The sequence below is a fragment of the Bubalus bubalis genome, chromosome 21, assembly GCF_019923935.1.
Source record: "Bubalus bubalis isolate 160015118507 breed Murrah chromosome 21, NDDB_SH_1, whole genome shotgun sequence".
Taxonomy (NCBI): domain Eukaryota; kingdom Metazoa; phylum Chordata; class Mammalia; order Artiodactyla; family Bovidae; genus Bubalus; species Bubalus bubalis.
The window spans coordinates 60,312,996-60,329,436 of NC_059177.1; the positions used below are offsets into that span (position 1 = coordinate 60,312,996).

At 64.2% G+C, this 16,441-nt stretch overlaps 2 protein-coding genes across 3 annotated transcripts; one reads left to right on the forward strand and one right to left on the reverse strand.

The window, feature by feature from the left end:
- C21H3orf22 (chromosome 21 C3orf22 homolog) lies at positions 1–8,474 on the forward strand. Of its 2 annotated transcripts, none has more exons than XM_025273003.3 (4): positions 1–3,097; positions 6,658–6,787; positions 7,238–7,369; positions 8,144–8,474. In XM_025273003.3, exons 2-4 carry the CDS (start codon positions 6,699–6,701, stop codon positions 8,409–8,411), a joined length of 489 nt encoding a protein of 162 aa, XP_025128788.3. In that variant the 5' UTR covers positions 1–3,097; positions 6,658–6,698; the 3' UTR covers positions 8,412–8,474. The 2 variants fall into 2 exon arrangements, with proteins under 2 accessions (XP_025128788.3, XP_025128786.3); XM_025273001.3 differs by lacking the exon at positions 1–3,097 and adding an exon at positions 3,107–3,387.
- A 903-nt stretch (positions 8,475–9,377) lies between these two features.
- On the reverse strand, positions 9,378–16,295 carry CHST13 (carbohydrate sulfotransferase 13). Its single transcript, XM_025272998.3, has 3 exons — positions 16,056–16,295; positions 11,268–11,350; positions 9,378–10,569 (listed from the first exon to the last, which is right to left on the reverse strand). Exons 1-3 carry the CDS (start codon positions 16,150–16,152, stop codon positions 9,727–9,729), a joined length of 1,023 nt encoding a protein of 340 aa, XP_025128783.2. The 5' UTR covers positions 16,153–16,295; the 3' UTR covers positions 9,378–9,726.
- Between the last annotated feature and the right edge of the window lie 146 nt (positions 16,296–16,441).

Sequence of the window (16,441 nt, forward strand, 5' to 3'; positions counted from 1 at the left end):
TCAGGTAGCCAAAGTTTTGGAGCTTCAGCTTCAGCTTCAGCATCAGTCCTTCCAGTGAATATTCGGGGTTTATTTCCTTTAGGATGGACTGGTTTGGAATTGAACATACACTTTAAAATGGTGAAGACGGCTACTTCCTCGTGCATTTTATCAGGATTTCTAACTGCATGTAATTGTGTCAGTTATGCCTTAATAAAGTTGATCTAAAAAAACGAACCAACAGCTTTAAAAAAAAGCCCAAGACCAGATGGTGTAATTCTGTGAAACGTTAAAGAAGTATTAACAGCAATTTCTCTCAAAATCTTCCAAAAAGCTGAAGAAGAGAGACCACTTCCTAAGTCATCCTACGCATCACTGTCACAGGCTACCACAGCCGGATGGAGGCCCAGCCAGCACACCCCGGCCAGCACCCGATGGCCAGTGCCGGGCCCTCGGCAGGGTGGCACACCCCGGCCAGCACCCGATGGCCAGTGCCGGGCCCTCGGCAGGGTGGCACACCCCGGCCAGCACCCGATGGCCAGTGCCGGGCCCTCGGCAGGGTGGCACACCCCGGCCAGCACCCGATGGCCAGTGCCGGGCCCTCGGCAGGGTGGCACACCCCGGCCAGCACCCGATGGCCAGTGCCGGGTCCTCGGCAGGGTGGCACACCCTGGCCAGCACCCGATGGCCAGTGCCGGGCCCTCGGCAGGGTGGCACACCCTGGCCAGCACCCGATGGCCAGTGCCGGGCCCTCGGCAGGGTGGCACACCCTGGCCAGCACCCCTCGGCAGGGTGGCACACCCCGGCCAGCACCCGATGGCCAGTGCCGGGCCCTCGGCAGGGTGGCACACCCTGGCCAGCACCCGATGGCCAGTGCCAGGTCCTCGGCAGGGCAGAAGTACCCGACTAGATACAGCAGATCTCTAAAGGACTATATGCGAAGTGAGTTTTGTTCCCAGGCTGCAAGGGTGTTCCCCAATAAGGAGCTCACCCTATGAGACACCACATTAATAGAATGACAGGCGGAGACCACGTGACCGTCTCAGTTGGTACAGAAAAAGCATCTGCAAAATCCAACACGATAAAGCCCCGTGTGAAAACCCCACAGATCACGCTGTCCTCAGTATTGAGACTAGACCGAAAGGTTTTTTCCTCTAAGATCAGGAACAAGATAAAGATGCTTGCTTTGCCTGCTATTCATTCAACTCGCCCTGGCATTCTAGAGAGAGTAATCAGACAAGAAAAAGAAGCGAAAGGCGTCCACACTGGAAAGGAAGAGGCAGACCTGGGTCTGTTCACAGACGACACGAGACCGGCTTTGGTGGCCCCCTCACTGCGTCTTCTCTGTGGGCCTGTCTGGTCGTGGGCGTTGTAGGATAAATGTCCAGGTGATCGTGAGCCGTCAGAGCCTCCTAACCCGAGGCCCTCTCTGCCGTGCGCGCTCTGCTCCGGACGCGTGTCTTCAGTTCCTGTTAATGTCCCAGCGGCGCCCGCACCCCCGTCCAAGGCCAGGCGTCACGCACCTGGACCGCAGACCCAGATGTTTACCTGCCCACGTCGGGGCGGGAGCCCCGCAGAAAGAGAGGCTGACCAAGATGGGACTCGTGCCCTCGTGCAAGGCCGCGCCCACTCCCCATGGTGGCCTGCGAGCCCCTTGTGGCCTCGGTGTGCACAGCAAGTGGCTTTCGCCCGAGTGTCCCTCGGGCCCGCCCCATTATCCACCGCCTCCCTCCAGGGACCACGTCTCTCCTTGCATGAGTTTCTGCTGGCCACCGGGTCCACCCCAGGGCTCCCGGCCTGCTCGCCTCCTTCTCCGCACAGACGCCTGGTGTTTCCACGCACACCTTGTCGCGGCTGTCTGCACTGAGCACCCGGAGCAGCTGCGGCGTCCCAGGCCGCGCTTTCCCAGTGGAGGCCTCCTCTCAGCGCTGGTGTTAGACTGTCAGGCTGCCACAGAGGGGCCAGGGCAGAAGCAACCAGGAGCACGGAGTCCCACCTGCCCACAGGCCTGCCGTCACCTGGGCCAAGCCCCGGGCCCCTGGGCACCGTGACCTCACCAGTGTGCCAGGGCCCCTGGGAGTCCCTCCCACCTGGCCACGGGGCGCACACAGGGCTCTCCAGGAGGGTCGTGAGCGCCGGGCCCTGGCAGGGCGGGCGGGGGGCTCACCTGGCACCCCTCACAGCTGCAATCCCAGGCAGGTGGCCCTCGGCCCTCCCTGGTGGACACTCTCCTGCCTGCGCTCCTCAGGATGGGCCCAGCCCATGGGGACCTCCAGATGCTCAGGGTCCTGCACAGCTGTGGGCCACCTGGGGGCTCCTGGGGCTCCACTGGCTGCAGGCCTCCTTCCCCATCTTGCTCGCTCTGCCCCTCGGTTCGTTTCCATCTTCGAGAACAATGGGCTTGGCCCTGTGCGCACCTCTGGACCCCAGCAGGCTGCTGCCCTCTGCCCACCGCTGCGGGGCTGACTCTTCACTGCTGAGCCAGCGACGGGATGCCTCCCAGCCCCACCTGGAGTGGCTGCCCCGCCTCAGGGCAGGAAGTGCTGAGGGAAGGGGGTCCCCGCCTCAGGGCAGGGACGGCTGAGGGGCGGAGGGACCAGGAAGAGGGGTCCCCACGGGGCTCCCCTCAGGCCTCATCCTGCATCGCACCCCCAGCAAACCCCTGGACAGGAGCCCCACGTCAGGGCCGCACCGCGACCCTCCGGGTCAAGGCCAAGGATGTGAGGGCGGAGGCAGGCCCTGCCGTCTGCACCGTCTGCTCCCCTCCTGCCCCGGTCCTCACACTGAGCTGGGGTCCCCGCCTGGCAGGCTCCCCGCTGCTCGTCCGCCAGCAGCCCGGTCGATTCCCAGCCCAGTGGGGTCTCCATGGGGCAGCAGACCCCAGAGCTGCACCCTTACGCCTGCGCTCCTCAGCCCGGCCGCTCCTGGGCTGCAGCCAGGGCTCAGGTCAAGGTCAGCCATGAAAGGAGCTTCTCTTTACTATTTCTCCACATCGCTTGGCACCTGGCCCCTTAGGTCCAAACCAGGGGTGGAGCCTGTGCCCCCTGCATTGGGAGAGTGGAGCCTTAGCCACCAGACCATCAGGGAGGCCCCGAAGAAGGAGCTTTATTTCCACCAGGTGGGTTGTTCGCTGCTTGCAGGCCCCGTGTGTGCTCTCCTCCCACGCATGTGGCTGTGGGTGCTCCCACGCAGGGTCCTTGGAGATGGGGTGCCCACCAGCCTGGCTCCACACAGCCCCTCCCACGGCCCCTCCCTGGCCAGGAGTCACCGATTGTGACCTCGGGGGCTCTGATGCTGGGTGAGGCTGCGGGCCTGCCCCCGCATCCTGGGCCCAGAGCCTGGTGGCGCATGGCAACCAGGACCATGGCCAGCATTCGCCTCCCCCAGGTTCATCACACAGGGCAGCCAGTGAGTACCTGGGCCTGGGCTCTGCTCACCCCCACCTTTCTGGCTGCAGGGGGGCCAGCCCTCACATCAGCATCCTCCCGGGCCGGGTCACTGCCGGGTGCTCTGACCCACACCAACAGCATCTCCGCTGGGATGGGGGTGGCAGCCTGAACCCACGGGGGCCCCCCTGCCTGTGGGAGCAGGCTCCCCGCAGTACACAGGCCCAGGCCCACGACCGAGAGGGTCCGCAGGCGACCCGGGTGGGGTGTCGGGGCCCCTACCCGCCCCCTCCAGGCCCTGGGTTTCCGCGGCAGGGCCGTGTCCTCTGTGGTCACTGCTGGGATACCCTCTGTCGCCCAGCTGCTCCAGGACTGTGGGAGCCATATGGCCTGGACACCACCTCTTCCCCACACACTGCAGGGTCGGGGGCAGAGATGCAGGCAGGGCAGGTCCCCGCAGAGCCTCGGTCTCCTCACCTGAAGAGGGCAGTAGTGGCCTGTGTGCCAGCAGGTGGGGAAGTAGACCAGGGCCCACAGAGCGGCACAGACACCCCGCAGGCTCACCCGTCCTGGACCTGCGCCCCCTGCCCGCTCCCTGCATCCCAGCCTGGCGCCCCGGGAGGGGCTGAAAGCCGTGCCCTTGTACCAGCCCAGGTCCGTTGCCCAAGGCCTGCCCTGGTGCAGAGGGCTGCCCCATCCCCAGGGGACCAAGGCTCCTGGGGACCCAGCCCCTGCCCGGAAAAGAAGTGCTTGTTTCTCCAAGGCTTCTCTCCGGTTTCAGGAGATCCGACAGCAAAGTGTGGTCACAAGAACACAGCTGCTGCGACTCAAACTCAGAGAAGCAGGGGGCAGTGCCCACCCCCCAGAGGGTAGACGGGCGATGATGCCGGCCCAGGGCCCCCGGGAGTTGTGTGCAACTCAGAGAAGCAGGGGGCAGTGCTCCCCCCACAGAGGTTGGACGGGCGATGATGCAGGCCAGAGGGCCCCCGGGAGCTGTGTGCCCGCGTGTGTGTGTGTGCTCAGACCGGTGCTGGGGGCCTTCGTGGCTTTCGCCCTCAGGGCCTGTGGCTCAGCGGCTTCCACGGTGGGGATGGGGGGACAGGCCCCCACTGCTGCGAGACACCATGTTTGGGAGCCGCTGCCTTGGCTCCGTGGGGCTTGGGGTGAAAAGGCAGTGAAGAGGCCTGCCGTGCTCATCCCCCGGCCCCCCAGGCCCTCCAGGGGCAGTGTGGTGGGGAGCAGCCTCGCAGCTGTCCCAGCCGCCCCATCCCTGAGACACCAGCAGGGCCGCTTCAAGGGCGCCAGCTCCCGGGAAACCTGTCGCCTGGTGCGGTCGGTCCTGCCGGTGTCTGCACGGCCCCCCGCCTGGAACCAGGGCCCCCCACGCCAGGAGGGGCCTGGCAGGCGGCTGGCTTCAGCCCGCGATGGTCACGGGACGGTGATGTGGCTGCATGAGCACAGCCACTGGGGCGAGGGGCTCACGAGCCCCCGCGGTCAGCCTTGTGCCCAGTCCTGCTCAGCCCCAGCTTGGGTCGTCCTTACTCTTATCTTATCCTTTGAAAGAGAACTACCCGTGACTGTGGGGCAGGGAAAGTGGCCCAGCCGCTCGGAAGCCCGGGGCAGATCTCTTTAAAACTAAAACAACGGGCTTCCGTCGGCCCAGCGACTGCATTCCCAGCGCGTGCAACAGAGAAACAGGGATGCATCTTTGTGCGGAAATCTGTGCGTGAACATCCACGGCAGCTTTATTCATGATGACCCAGCCTGGGGGCTCCCGGGGCCCAGGGGGAGATGGGCAGTCCAGCCCAGCCCCGGGCAGGAGCCCCTGCAGACCCAGCCTGCAGACGGCACAGGGCAGCCCGTCTCCTGAGGGTGCCGGCTGCGCCTTTCTGCCTGTGCTACCTTGTGCGGCCACGGCCCCACATGGCCCGGAGAGCTAAGGTGGCCCCGGCTGGGCCGCATGGGGTGGATGCTGCTGGAGGGGGCAGCATCTGGGACCTGCAGGGCCAGTCAGCCGAGGGCTCCTCTGACTGTGGGGGCCACTCAGAGCCCACGCTTGGTGTAGAGCTGTGTGCACACACGTGTACACACACACATACACAGACTGTAGGGGCGACTCAGAGATGGGCATGGTGTAGAGCTGTACACACGTGTACACACACACATACACACAGATTGTAGGGGCGACTCAGAGACGGGCATGGTGTAGAGCTGCACACACGTGTACATACACATGTGTACACACACACACACACAGATCGTAGGGGCGACTCAGAGACAGGCATGGTGTAGAGCTGCACACACATGTACACACACATGTGTACACACACATACACACAGATTGTAGGGGCGACTCAGATGGGCATGGTGTAGAGCCGCACACACCTGTATACACACACGTGCACACACACACACATACACACAGATTATGGGGGGCGACTCAGAGCTGCTAATGATGTAGAGCTGCATGCACACACGTGTATACACACACGTGCACACACACACACACAGATTGTAGGGGCGACTCAGACGGGCATGGTGTAGAGCTGCACACGTGTACACACACACGTGTACACACACATACACACAGATTATGGGGGGCGACTCAGAGCTGCTAATGATGTAGAGCTGCATGCACACACGTGTATACACACACGTGCACACACACACACACAGATTGTAGGGGCGACTCAGACGGGCATGGTGTAGAGCTGCACACGTGTACACACACACGTGTACACACACATACACACAGATTATGGGGGGCGACTCAGAGCTGCTAATGATGTAGAGCTGCATGCACACACGTGTATACACACACGTGCACACACACACACACACAGATTGTAGGGGCGACTCAGACGGGCATGGTGTAGAGCTGCACACGTGTACACACACACGTGTACACACACATACACACAGATTATGGGGGGCGACTCAGAGCTGCTAATGATGTAGAGCTGCATGCACACACGTGTATACACACACGTGCACACACACACACACAGATTGTAGGGGCGACTCAGACGGGCATGGTGTAGAGCTGCACACGTGTACACACACACGTGTACACACACATACACACAGATTATGGGGGGCGACTCAGAGCTGCTAATGATGTAGAGCTGCACACACACGTGTACACACACACGTACACACAAGAGCAGGCCTTGTGGAGCAGTGTGCTGAGCACTGGGGGGCTCACAGCCCTCCTGGGCGCCCCATCTCCGTGCGCTGTCAGGGAAGCCTTGCTGTTCGAGTCCTAACCCTAACCCTCCGGCCTCTCTTCCAGCTCCTGCTGAAGGGCGCACCCCAGTGTAGCCCCCTTCTGTGATGGACCCGAAGGGCCCCAAGAAGTCCCGCCAGGGAAAGAAAAGTAAGGCCAGGACACAGGAGAAGTTTGCCAGGAAATTTCCATACAGGTAGTAGACCCTGAGCCCGAGCCAGGAGGGGCCCCCCTTCTGCAGGCCCCCACCCCAGGAGCACCCTCTGGGAAACACGGCGGGAGCGGGTGGGGGTCTCTGTCCCCTGAGCTGCTCCGTGCTCCCTGATGGCGGGCTCCACACCACCCCTTCACCCCTGAGCTGGGCCCCCCAGAGCCTCGGCTGGCTGTTTCCTGTCGCCTGTCCAGCACGCCTGCTCCTGTGGGGGGTGTGATGGGGTCTGGCTGTGGGGGCGGGGCAGGAGCCCGCAGAGCCCGCAGGCTGGGAGGCCTAGAGCCTCTGCCTGGCGGCCTGTTTCTCTGGGTTGAGGGGTCTGGGAGGGCTGAGGGCAGCCCCGAGCCCAACCTTGGGGGCCACGGCCTCCTCACGGTTGCCCGCGGCAGGGGCACCTGCCCTCAGCTCACAGCCCCGGTCTGTCACTGCCCACAGGTTCTCCTGGGTGACAGAGACCAGCTCGGAGCCCCTGCGGCCCTGGGCGCTCACGAAGATGAGCAGCTTGCTGCGGGAGCAGCTGCCGCTGCAGAAGACGCTGCTGCCCACGAGGTCCATCCCCGTCCGAGGGTGAGTCTCAGCCGCAGGCCCCCACGCGAACACAGCACGTCTGGGCCGAGTACGTCGAGCCCCGGGGAGACTTGCACTCACTCCCACACACCCTGCACACGGAGGACACACCCAGACCCCACACACAAACGCAAAGATGCACAGACACTCGCCCTGACCCAGACTGTCTCTCGGAAGGGCCCCGCCCGGCCCCCCACCCGCACCGACGTGAGTGGGCGTAGGGCCTCGGGGCTGAGGCTGTGTCTTCTCCACTGTGCTCCCGGGCCTCTGAACCTCTGCTCCCTGGGCTGACGGGCTGGGCTGCAGCTTCTCCCGTGGAAGGGTCCATCATGTCGGGCCCTCTGAGGGCCTTCAGGCCGTGTGGCCAGGTCCTTGTGTGGGGGGCAGGGGGCGGGGGCTGAGGCCTGCCCCCAGGACCGCCCTGCCTCGCACCCTGAGCCCTGGCAGTGGGCAGATCACCCAAAGCTAAAGGCCGAGTTTATCTGAGGATAACGGAGGCCCTGAGATGGGGGAGCTGGAGGGGGGAGGGTGGTCTCAGGGGGAGGTGGCCACCGTGCTGGTGGCACCCGCTGTGGCTTGCCCCCAGGCTGGCAGGCCCGTGTCTGGGCTGGGCAGAGGATGGGGAGGTGTCCGCTGCTGGACGTCTGGGCAGGGGGCAGCCAGGGAAGTGTCTGCCCTGGGAGCAGAGCCGTGGTTGCAGCCCCGGCCAGCTCCTCTGGCCTGAAGCCAGGCCGGCTCCCTGGGGCCAGCGTGGGGCTCTGTGTGATTCTCCAGGCTGGGGGCCCCGGATTTCCCACCTCCGTCCTGCCTCCAGCCACTGCCATCGCCACCAAGAAACCTCTGGGAGCTGGCGCTGCTGACCCGCCGCTTCCCCAGGCTTGCAGCACCCCTGCCCACCCCCCGAAGCCCCGCTCTGCACCACCAGTCTCTGGGCCACTCAGCCCCCAGGCGCTCGAGACAGTGGCCACTGGGCAGAGGTGACCTATGGGGAGGCAAGGAGCCCTGGAGAGGTCGCCCGCGGATACACGCTGCAGGTTCATAGCCCTGGACGGTCGTCTGCACGCCGGCCCCACATTCTCATCCATAAAATGCGGTGACGGTCAGATCTGCAGTGTGAGCGTCATTTCCTCGCGTTTACCCCCAAATACGCTCAGGCGTCTGGGATAGCCGGGTGGCGATACTCTGGAGTCCTGCTTCGGGGGAGCGCGTGTGAAGGCAAACCTCCTGGTATCGTTAGTGGGCGCCTTTTTGCCATGGCTGCGCCTGGAGGAGGAGCAGGAAGAGGCAGTCCTTCCACCCCAATCGGGACAGTCTAGGAAGGGTGCTCAGGCAGTTCTTAAAGCACAGCAGAGTCTAAATGCTGGTGCCAAGTGTGTGTATTAGGAAGTGGTGTGTGTGTGTGCGTGTACGTAGGGGTGCACGCCTGTGTGCTGCACGTGTACACGCCTGTCAAAACTTGGGTAGAAAAGCACGCACACCAGGGCGGCGGCGGCCCCAGGCACAGGGCTTGGCTGAGCTGGTGTGGCTTCAGCGCTTGGCCCAGGCAGAGTGAAAGGATGGGTTTTCCCCAGTATCACTGCCCCCCTGGAGCCAGAACGTGGCAACCCCCCCAGGGTGTCTGCGCTCCTTCTCTCGGTCCCCACACAACCTCTGACACCTGTGCCCTGATGGGAAGGTGATCCAGGCTCAAGACCAGACCACCTCAGACGCCAGAACAAATGGCAAAAGGAGACACAAACCCATATTTCACAAAGTAACAAAACACATTTATTTCAAACACATGAGCTCCCCGGCTCACCAAGGTCCTGTCTAGTCTGCTCCTATATTGCCTACTCAGCTCTGTTAATGGTGGACCACCCAGCATCTGGCTGGACTGAGGCCAAGAAGGAGCCAGAACAGGCCCCCCCCGCCCCAAGGTGCACCGTGTGGTGGGGTCCTCAGGGTGCCCAGGTGGCAGGTCACCGCTCACTGAGGCAGAGACAAGGCCGGTCCGGCCCTGGGTCTGGTCGGGGTGGGGTGCAGGGGGAGGCGTCTCTCCGTGGCGGGGCCGCAGTGACCAGGGCAGGTGAGATGGGAGGGCCCCTGGGGGTTGGAGGCCAGCACAGAGCCAGCATTCTAGTCTTGTGCCACGTTTAGGTTCAGGACAGACGACAAAACACAGACCCTTGCAGCCTAAAAGCCTATTATTCCGTCCTCCAGGGTCCTGGGGACGCGCCCGCCAGCCAGCGTGCTTCGACGAGGCCGGCGTCAGGCACCCAGGGGTCCAGCCCCCGGAGGCGAGGCGGGCTGCGCCAGGACGCGGTCCGCCCAGGCGGGGCGAGCACGGGGCCGTCTCGGCGCGCACCCCAGGCCGCGGGCTAGCGCAGCCGCAGGTAGGAGGGGACGGAGTAGTTGAAGAGCAGGAAGTCCATCTTGTAGAGGCCGAAGAGGCGCTGCTGGTAGAAGGGGCTGATGTCGCGGAAGAGGCGCTCGGCCCGGTCGCGCGCGGTGGCCCGGGCCCCCGGCGGTGGCTCTGGGAAGCGCAGGCCGGACGCGCCCGCGAGGCCCAGCACGAAGGCCGCATCCTCAGCCAGCGTCTCGAACTTGCCCACCACGTCGTAGCGCAGGCGGCATGGGTGGCAGAGCGCGTGGGCGCGCTCCCAGTGCTCGTTGAGGGGTCCATCGCGGCGTGTGCGCGGGTCCAGGAGGTAGGCCAGAAACTCGGCGAAGCGCACGTCGTGGCCGCGGGCCAGCGCGTCTGGGCTTGGGCGCGGCCGCAGGCGCCGCACGATGTCGGTGCCGAAGCGGCGCTGGAAGGCGGCGCCCCAGGGCCGCTGCAGCTTGTTGCGGTAGGCCGAGGCCAGGCGCTCGAAAGGCTCGCGCACGAAAAGGAAGGCCAGGTAGGTGCGCAGACGCCGGTTGACCTCGGCCGGGCTGAAGTCGGCCAGCGAGGGCAGGCGGCCGGGCGCGTGCGCGTCGGGCGCGGGGATGGCGCGCGGGTCGCCGGGGCCGCGGCCGCTCAGCGCCAGCAGCACGCGCTTCCAGTTGGTGCAGGCCACCTTGGGCACGTAGCAGTAGAGCAGGCCGCGCGCGTCGTCCACCAGCACGTGCCGCAGGTCCTCGGGCCGCAGCAGGCGCTGCCGCCGGGTGTGGCGGCTGCAGGCGCGGTGCAGCAGCTCTCGCCGCTGCCGATGCACCTCGGCCAGGGCGGAGCGCGGGCCCTGCGGGGACAGGGCCACAGAGGGAGCCCGGGTGAGGGGCCGTGGGCCTACCCGGCCGAGGGGCAGGGAGGATGCGACTGATCGTGCGCAGGTCCTCACTGCCACCCCCACCCACCCCCCCCCCACCCCCGCCCAGGGAGGGGTCTCCACCTACACCAGGCCCTTCGCATCAGCACCACAAGGGCAGAAGTCCAGGTGAGGCTCCTGCCTTCGCTCCCTGGCCTGGAGCAGGGCCCGTACCTGGCAGGTGCTCGGTAGAGCTGAGGGTACCTTCAAGGGCGTGTGTGAGCTGGGCCTGTGCGCTCAGTCGGCACACATTGGGAACAGCAAGTGGCCCCTCAGGCTCGGGGGTGGAGGGTGGCATGCCTGGCCCGTCTCCCTGTCCCAGCGGCACTAAGCCTGGGGCTTCCCTTTGCGTCCCTCCTGCTGTGGTTGGCACACAGCGCGCTGCTCATTATGTTCCCCACGCGGAACGCCGCAGCACAGAGCCGGGCATCGGCCACGCCTGGAGCGCTGGGCGGGCAGAGGGGCGGCTGGACGCCCCCAGGTCTCTCCGCCTGCCCCCAGCGTTTGCCCCGTCACAACCTGGCCTTCGCTCCCTGGCCAGAGCCCGAGGCGGCCACAGCCCCCGGACAGCAGGTCCACACGGGCTCCGGCCACTTTGGCTGGAGGCAGCAGGGGGAGGGGGGTCCGCCTACCTGGTCCAGGTCGTAGAGCATCTGCAAGGGGCTCCTCCTCTTCCCGCCAAGCCAGCTTGTGCCCACAGCGTTGCTCTCGAACACTGGAGGTGAGAGAGAGGTGTTCGCCGCGGCACCAGACTGACCGTGGCCCTAGGGGCTTGGCCAACTCGCCTGGGCACACTGCATCCACCCCTGGGTCTCGGTACCCCCGTGTCCCGCCTGCCTCGGGGGTCACTGACAGACTGAGTCCCTGTCACCAGGGCAGGGAACTTGCCCTCCAGAGCTTCAGGGGCTTGGGCGGGAGCAAACAATGGGAAAAGGGGAAACCACTGCCCTCTAGGAAGGCCCTGACCACCCAGCCCCACCTGCCTCCATCTCACACCCCACCTCTGCCAGCCACGTCCATGCAGCCTGAGGGTGAGGGCCCAGTGGGGACGCTGGGCCAGCCTCTCCCGGCCCTGGGGGCAGGCAGCAGCAGGGGTCGCACTGCCAAGCTGCCGGCTCTCTGGTGGCAGCGCAGGTGACCAGGTCAGGTGGCCACTGGGGACGCCTGCAGGGGTTCTCCCTCTCCTGCTGGGGTGTGCCCCACCTCCCAGTACATTCAGGTTTCACTGGCAGCGTCCAAGTGTAGCAACGCTCTTCCCCAAACAGCCACAGTCTCATATTTGTCTTAGATATGATTACACTTACCAATAAAATCTTAACAAGTTTTAATGCCTTTAAATATATCACCCAAATTGTCAAGTCTTTGGTTAGACTGATCAAGAAAAAAAGAATGAAGACTCAAATTACAAAAAAATGGAAATGAAAGAGGTGATGTTAGTACTGGACCTTATAGAAATAGGGCTTCCCCGGTGGCTCAGACGGTAAAGAATCTACAATTGAGGAGATCCGGGTTTGATCGTTGGATCGGGAAGATCCCCTGGACAATGAATGGCAACCCACTCCAGTATTCTTGCCTGGAGAATCCCATGGACAGAGGAGCTTGGAGGGCTACATCCATGGGGTCACAAAGAGTCAGACACGACTGAGCGACTAACAGTTTGACTTTCATAAAAATAATATAGCTAAGAACATTTTATGTGACCGAGGTGTGCAAATTTAAATGTATTTAATGGCTGTCAAGAATGTATTGAATTCGTAAGAATATGGAATATTCACAAGAATATCTTTAATAATTCAGGATCACATTAGAAAATAATACATTCATAATAAAAGGAAGTTTTCAATGATCCTTGGCTTTCAACAAACTGAGGAGTCTTAAAATGCTGCCAGGATTCAAGCGTTTTCCTTAAGACAAATCTTTGGCACACAAGCCAGCTTGAGCAGGTTGGTACCCTGCTGTGCTGGCCAGCTGACCACAGGCAGCGGTTCCCAGGCTTGAGCGTGCACGGGGCCTGGCCCACGTCCAGAGGTTCCGGCCCCCGGGTGGGGCCTGTGGTCCGCATGCTGACCGTCCAGGCTGCTGAGGCCTGGGAGCCCCCTGAGCACCGCTGAGCACTGCCTGGGGGACTTGGTTAAAGGAACAAGTCAGTGACAGGCAGACCGGCCTTGCCGGGCCTGCAGACCCCTCTGTGTGCACCCAGCTCCCTGCCGCACCTCTGGCAGCCCAAGGGCCCCTGCCCACTCCAGTGTCCCCAGAATAAGGGCCGGGCTCAGCTGTGACCAAGGCTTTTGGAGGGGTGAGGCCCACAGGGCCTGCCTGTGTCCTCGGGATCATCAGTGACCCGCAAGACGAGCCGCCCTCCTCTGGCTGCCCGCTGGCGGGGAGGCCCCAGGACCTGCTGGCCCCACGCTAGCCAGGCACCTCCCACAGCCCTGGGAGGAGGGCTTTGCCTCACCTCTTTCCAGTGGGGGTGGAGGCCCTGAGGCGGGACGGGGAAAGGCTGGTGTCCCCCGGGGGGGCAGGCAGAGCAACAAACCAGGCCGCCTCTACCCCAGGCCCACGACTCAGAAGCACCCAGCCTACTGGAAACACCAACCCTTGGGTGGAGCCTCTTCTTTCCCAGCCAGACCGAAGCCTGAGGGAAAGCAGGTCCCACACCAGCCCCCAAGAGCCAGTGGGTGGAAGGGGAGAGGCCCCAGAATAGCCAGGGGCAGTGATTACGGGGCTGGGCCGCCCCTACCCGGCTCCACCCCGTCAGCGCAGGAGCAGAACCCTAGTCCAGCGGGCGGGCAGGCCAGCATGGAGGAGGATGAAAGGTCCCTGGGTCCAGCCCCCCCGACCCCCCCACACAGCTGGAGGCCGGGGCTCTGAGGGTAGGGCGGTCCCCAAAGGGCCCCATGGAGCTTCCTGCAGCCTCCTCCCTGCTTGCCCTAGTCCCCCACCTGTGTCCTCAGGCCCCCAGTCCCTCCCAGAGCCTCCGGGTCCCAGGCCTCCCAGCAGAGGGCCAGGGAGCAGCCTGGGCCAGCCCAGGGCAGCCACTTGGGCAAAACCACAAGTGGGTTCTGCTTTGACAAAGGAAACAAAAATAGCAGGAGGTTAGAGAGAGAGAGAGAGAAGGGGGGGAGCGGGGAGGGACTGAGTGGTGTCAGAGACAGAGCTTCCTGGAGGGCAGGGATGGAGGCTGGGAGAAGGGGAAACAGACACACGGGGAAAGCGGTCTGGAGTAGCTCAGAGCAAACCAGCTGGGTGTGAAGGGGCGGCAGGCCGAGGGAGGGCGCTGCCCTCAATCTGGGGCTGCCCAGTGGGCCAACCCCGGCCTCCCAGGCCCGCTGCACGTGGGCTGGCATGTCCCGGGCAGCACAGGAGTGGCCGGGAGACCGGGGAGCAGGCAGGAGCGCACAGCACCCCTGCTCTGCTCACTGACACCATGCCCCCAGGGGTCGGAACTACCGTTATCCCATTTGACAGATGGGAAAACAGTCTCAAAAAGGCAAAGAAACATGCTGAGGCCTCCCAGCAAGTAGGGGGCCAGGAGCAGGCTTGACACTAGGCCCCGGTGAGAGTGTGTCCTTAGCTGCCGAGGCCTCCTGGAGCCACTGTGCCCGCACACCACCCTGCCCGCCTCACAGCACCACAGGCAGGGGGGCAGCATGCCGCATGGGAAGCCAAAAACAAGCCCACCCTAAGGACAGGCCCGGCGCAGCCGCACTGGGCTCCTTGGGGCTGGCCCTGCGGGACGCTGTGCTGGGTGACCCCCAGCCCAGGGAGCAGAGGTTACCACACAGTTTTCTGGTTAATAAGTTCTAGCCAGGCCAGTGTCGCAAGACCAGACCGGCCAAGCAGCACGGCCTGGCCGGGTCAGCACCCCTTGCTGACCTGCAGGCCCTCCAGGGGCCAAGCCCTTCAGAAGGAAACATCGATCCTGCCTTTTTCCCTTGGAAGAGTTGTGACCTCTCCACCCTGAGCTCCGCGGCCCCCGGCACAGAGCCCTGATTGGGTGGATCGCTCTGCCCGGGACGGTCACAGGCTTCACTCCTGCCTCGGGCACCGGGTGCCGGCAGAGCCCAGGCCACAGCCTCCTGCTGGCCGCCAGCGAGTCCCGTTCCCTCCAGGGCCTGCCCGGGCCCCCCGCCCCCTCGCTGTTCTGCTGCTCTGTGAACACCGGCGCCCTCTGCCCGGGCTGCTTCTCCAGAAACCTCTCCTCTGTGGGGCCAAGACTTCTTGTTAGGATCTCAACTCAAGCATCCCTCCAGAAAGGGGGCCTCTCCAGTGGCCAGACTGCTGTTAGTTTATTCATGGCACTCGTTACTGCTGAGACCATTCGATTCGTGTGGCGGGTGTCTGAATGCCCCAGGGGGAGTCAGCTTAGTGAGGAGGGGACCATCTTGTTTTCCTGTAACCCCTAGACCTCGCCTGGCATCTGGGTTGCTGTTCAGTCGCTCAGTCATGTCCGACCCTTTGCGACCCCATGGACTGTAGCACGCCAGGCTTCCCTGTCCTTCACCATCTCCCAGAGTTTGCTTAAACTCATGTCCATTGAGTCGATGATGCCGTCCAACCATCTCAGCCTCTGTCGTCCCCTTCTCCTCCCACCTTCAATCTTTCCCAGCATCAGGGTCTTTTCCAGTGACTTGGTAGTATTAAAGACTGATAGCCCCTTCCGGGCCGTGCGGAGAGCACCCCAATTCCTAGCCTGCCACTCAAGGCCACTCATGAGTGGACCTCAACCTACCTTCCTTCCTGGCCTCCACCGCTCCTCATATGCACACACACACACACGTGCACACATGCAATCATGCACACACACTGTCACACACACACCCACAGCCGGGAAAGGCAAGGTCAGGACAGGCCTCTGCCTGGGCACCTCCAGACCTCCGGGGCCTGTGCAGCCAGCAGGTCAGCGGCCCACGGCCCCTCGGCCTCTGGAGTGAGTCAAGTCGCAGCACATGCTTAGCAGGCACTCCGCACGGCTGGCACGACGGGCTGCCTGTTTCCCACACCCGACCCTGAGGAGGGTGCTCCAGACCGAGTCCTTCCTGGTGCAAAGTGTGGTGCGCGGAGGGACCCACCTGGACCGGAGCATCAGGCCGCCACCCACCCGCGGTTGTGGACACTGGGGAGGGGGGAGCTTCCAGGCGCGAAGTGGGGCGAGGCAAAGGAGGCAAAAGACCCGGGTGGCCTAATGCCCTCCTCGGCCCACCGCTCACCTGGTCCCTGGACAGAGGCTGGGAGGCCCGGACCGTCCCCCTCCCGGCCTTGGGAGACCGCATCGCAAGCCCTTGCGGGGACCCGGGACGCGGGCGCAGCTTTGAGTCTTTCTGAGCGCCCCCTCCCCGCGCCTCCCCCGTGCCCTAGCCCGGGAAGAGACCGCAGGTGCCCCCACCCGGTCGGGTACCCCACCCCCGGCAGGCACTCACCCGGACACAGGGCGCGGGGCGCGGCGCCCAGGAGCAGTAGCGCGGAACCCAGACACGCGGCCGCCAGCGCGCGCCGCCGCCAGCAGGGGCTCGCCATGCTTGCCCGGAGCGCGCCGCGCTCGGCCAGGCCCAATGGGGCCCGCGCTGGAGTGGGACCCGGGTCACGACCTCCGTCCCGCCCCTGGACCCGCCCACGGGCTCGTGCTCAAACCGAACCCAAAACCCAGGGCCGCGCTTGGATCCGGACCCGGGACCCTCCCGGCAGCGTGTACACCACTCCACCCGCGAGGCGCGGGGGTGCAACGGCTTTGCTGTCTGGAGGCGGGCCGGGGCGGAGGTGGGGGGTGGACTCGTCCAGTCTGCCCGGCCCCTACCCCGTCCAGCGG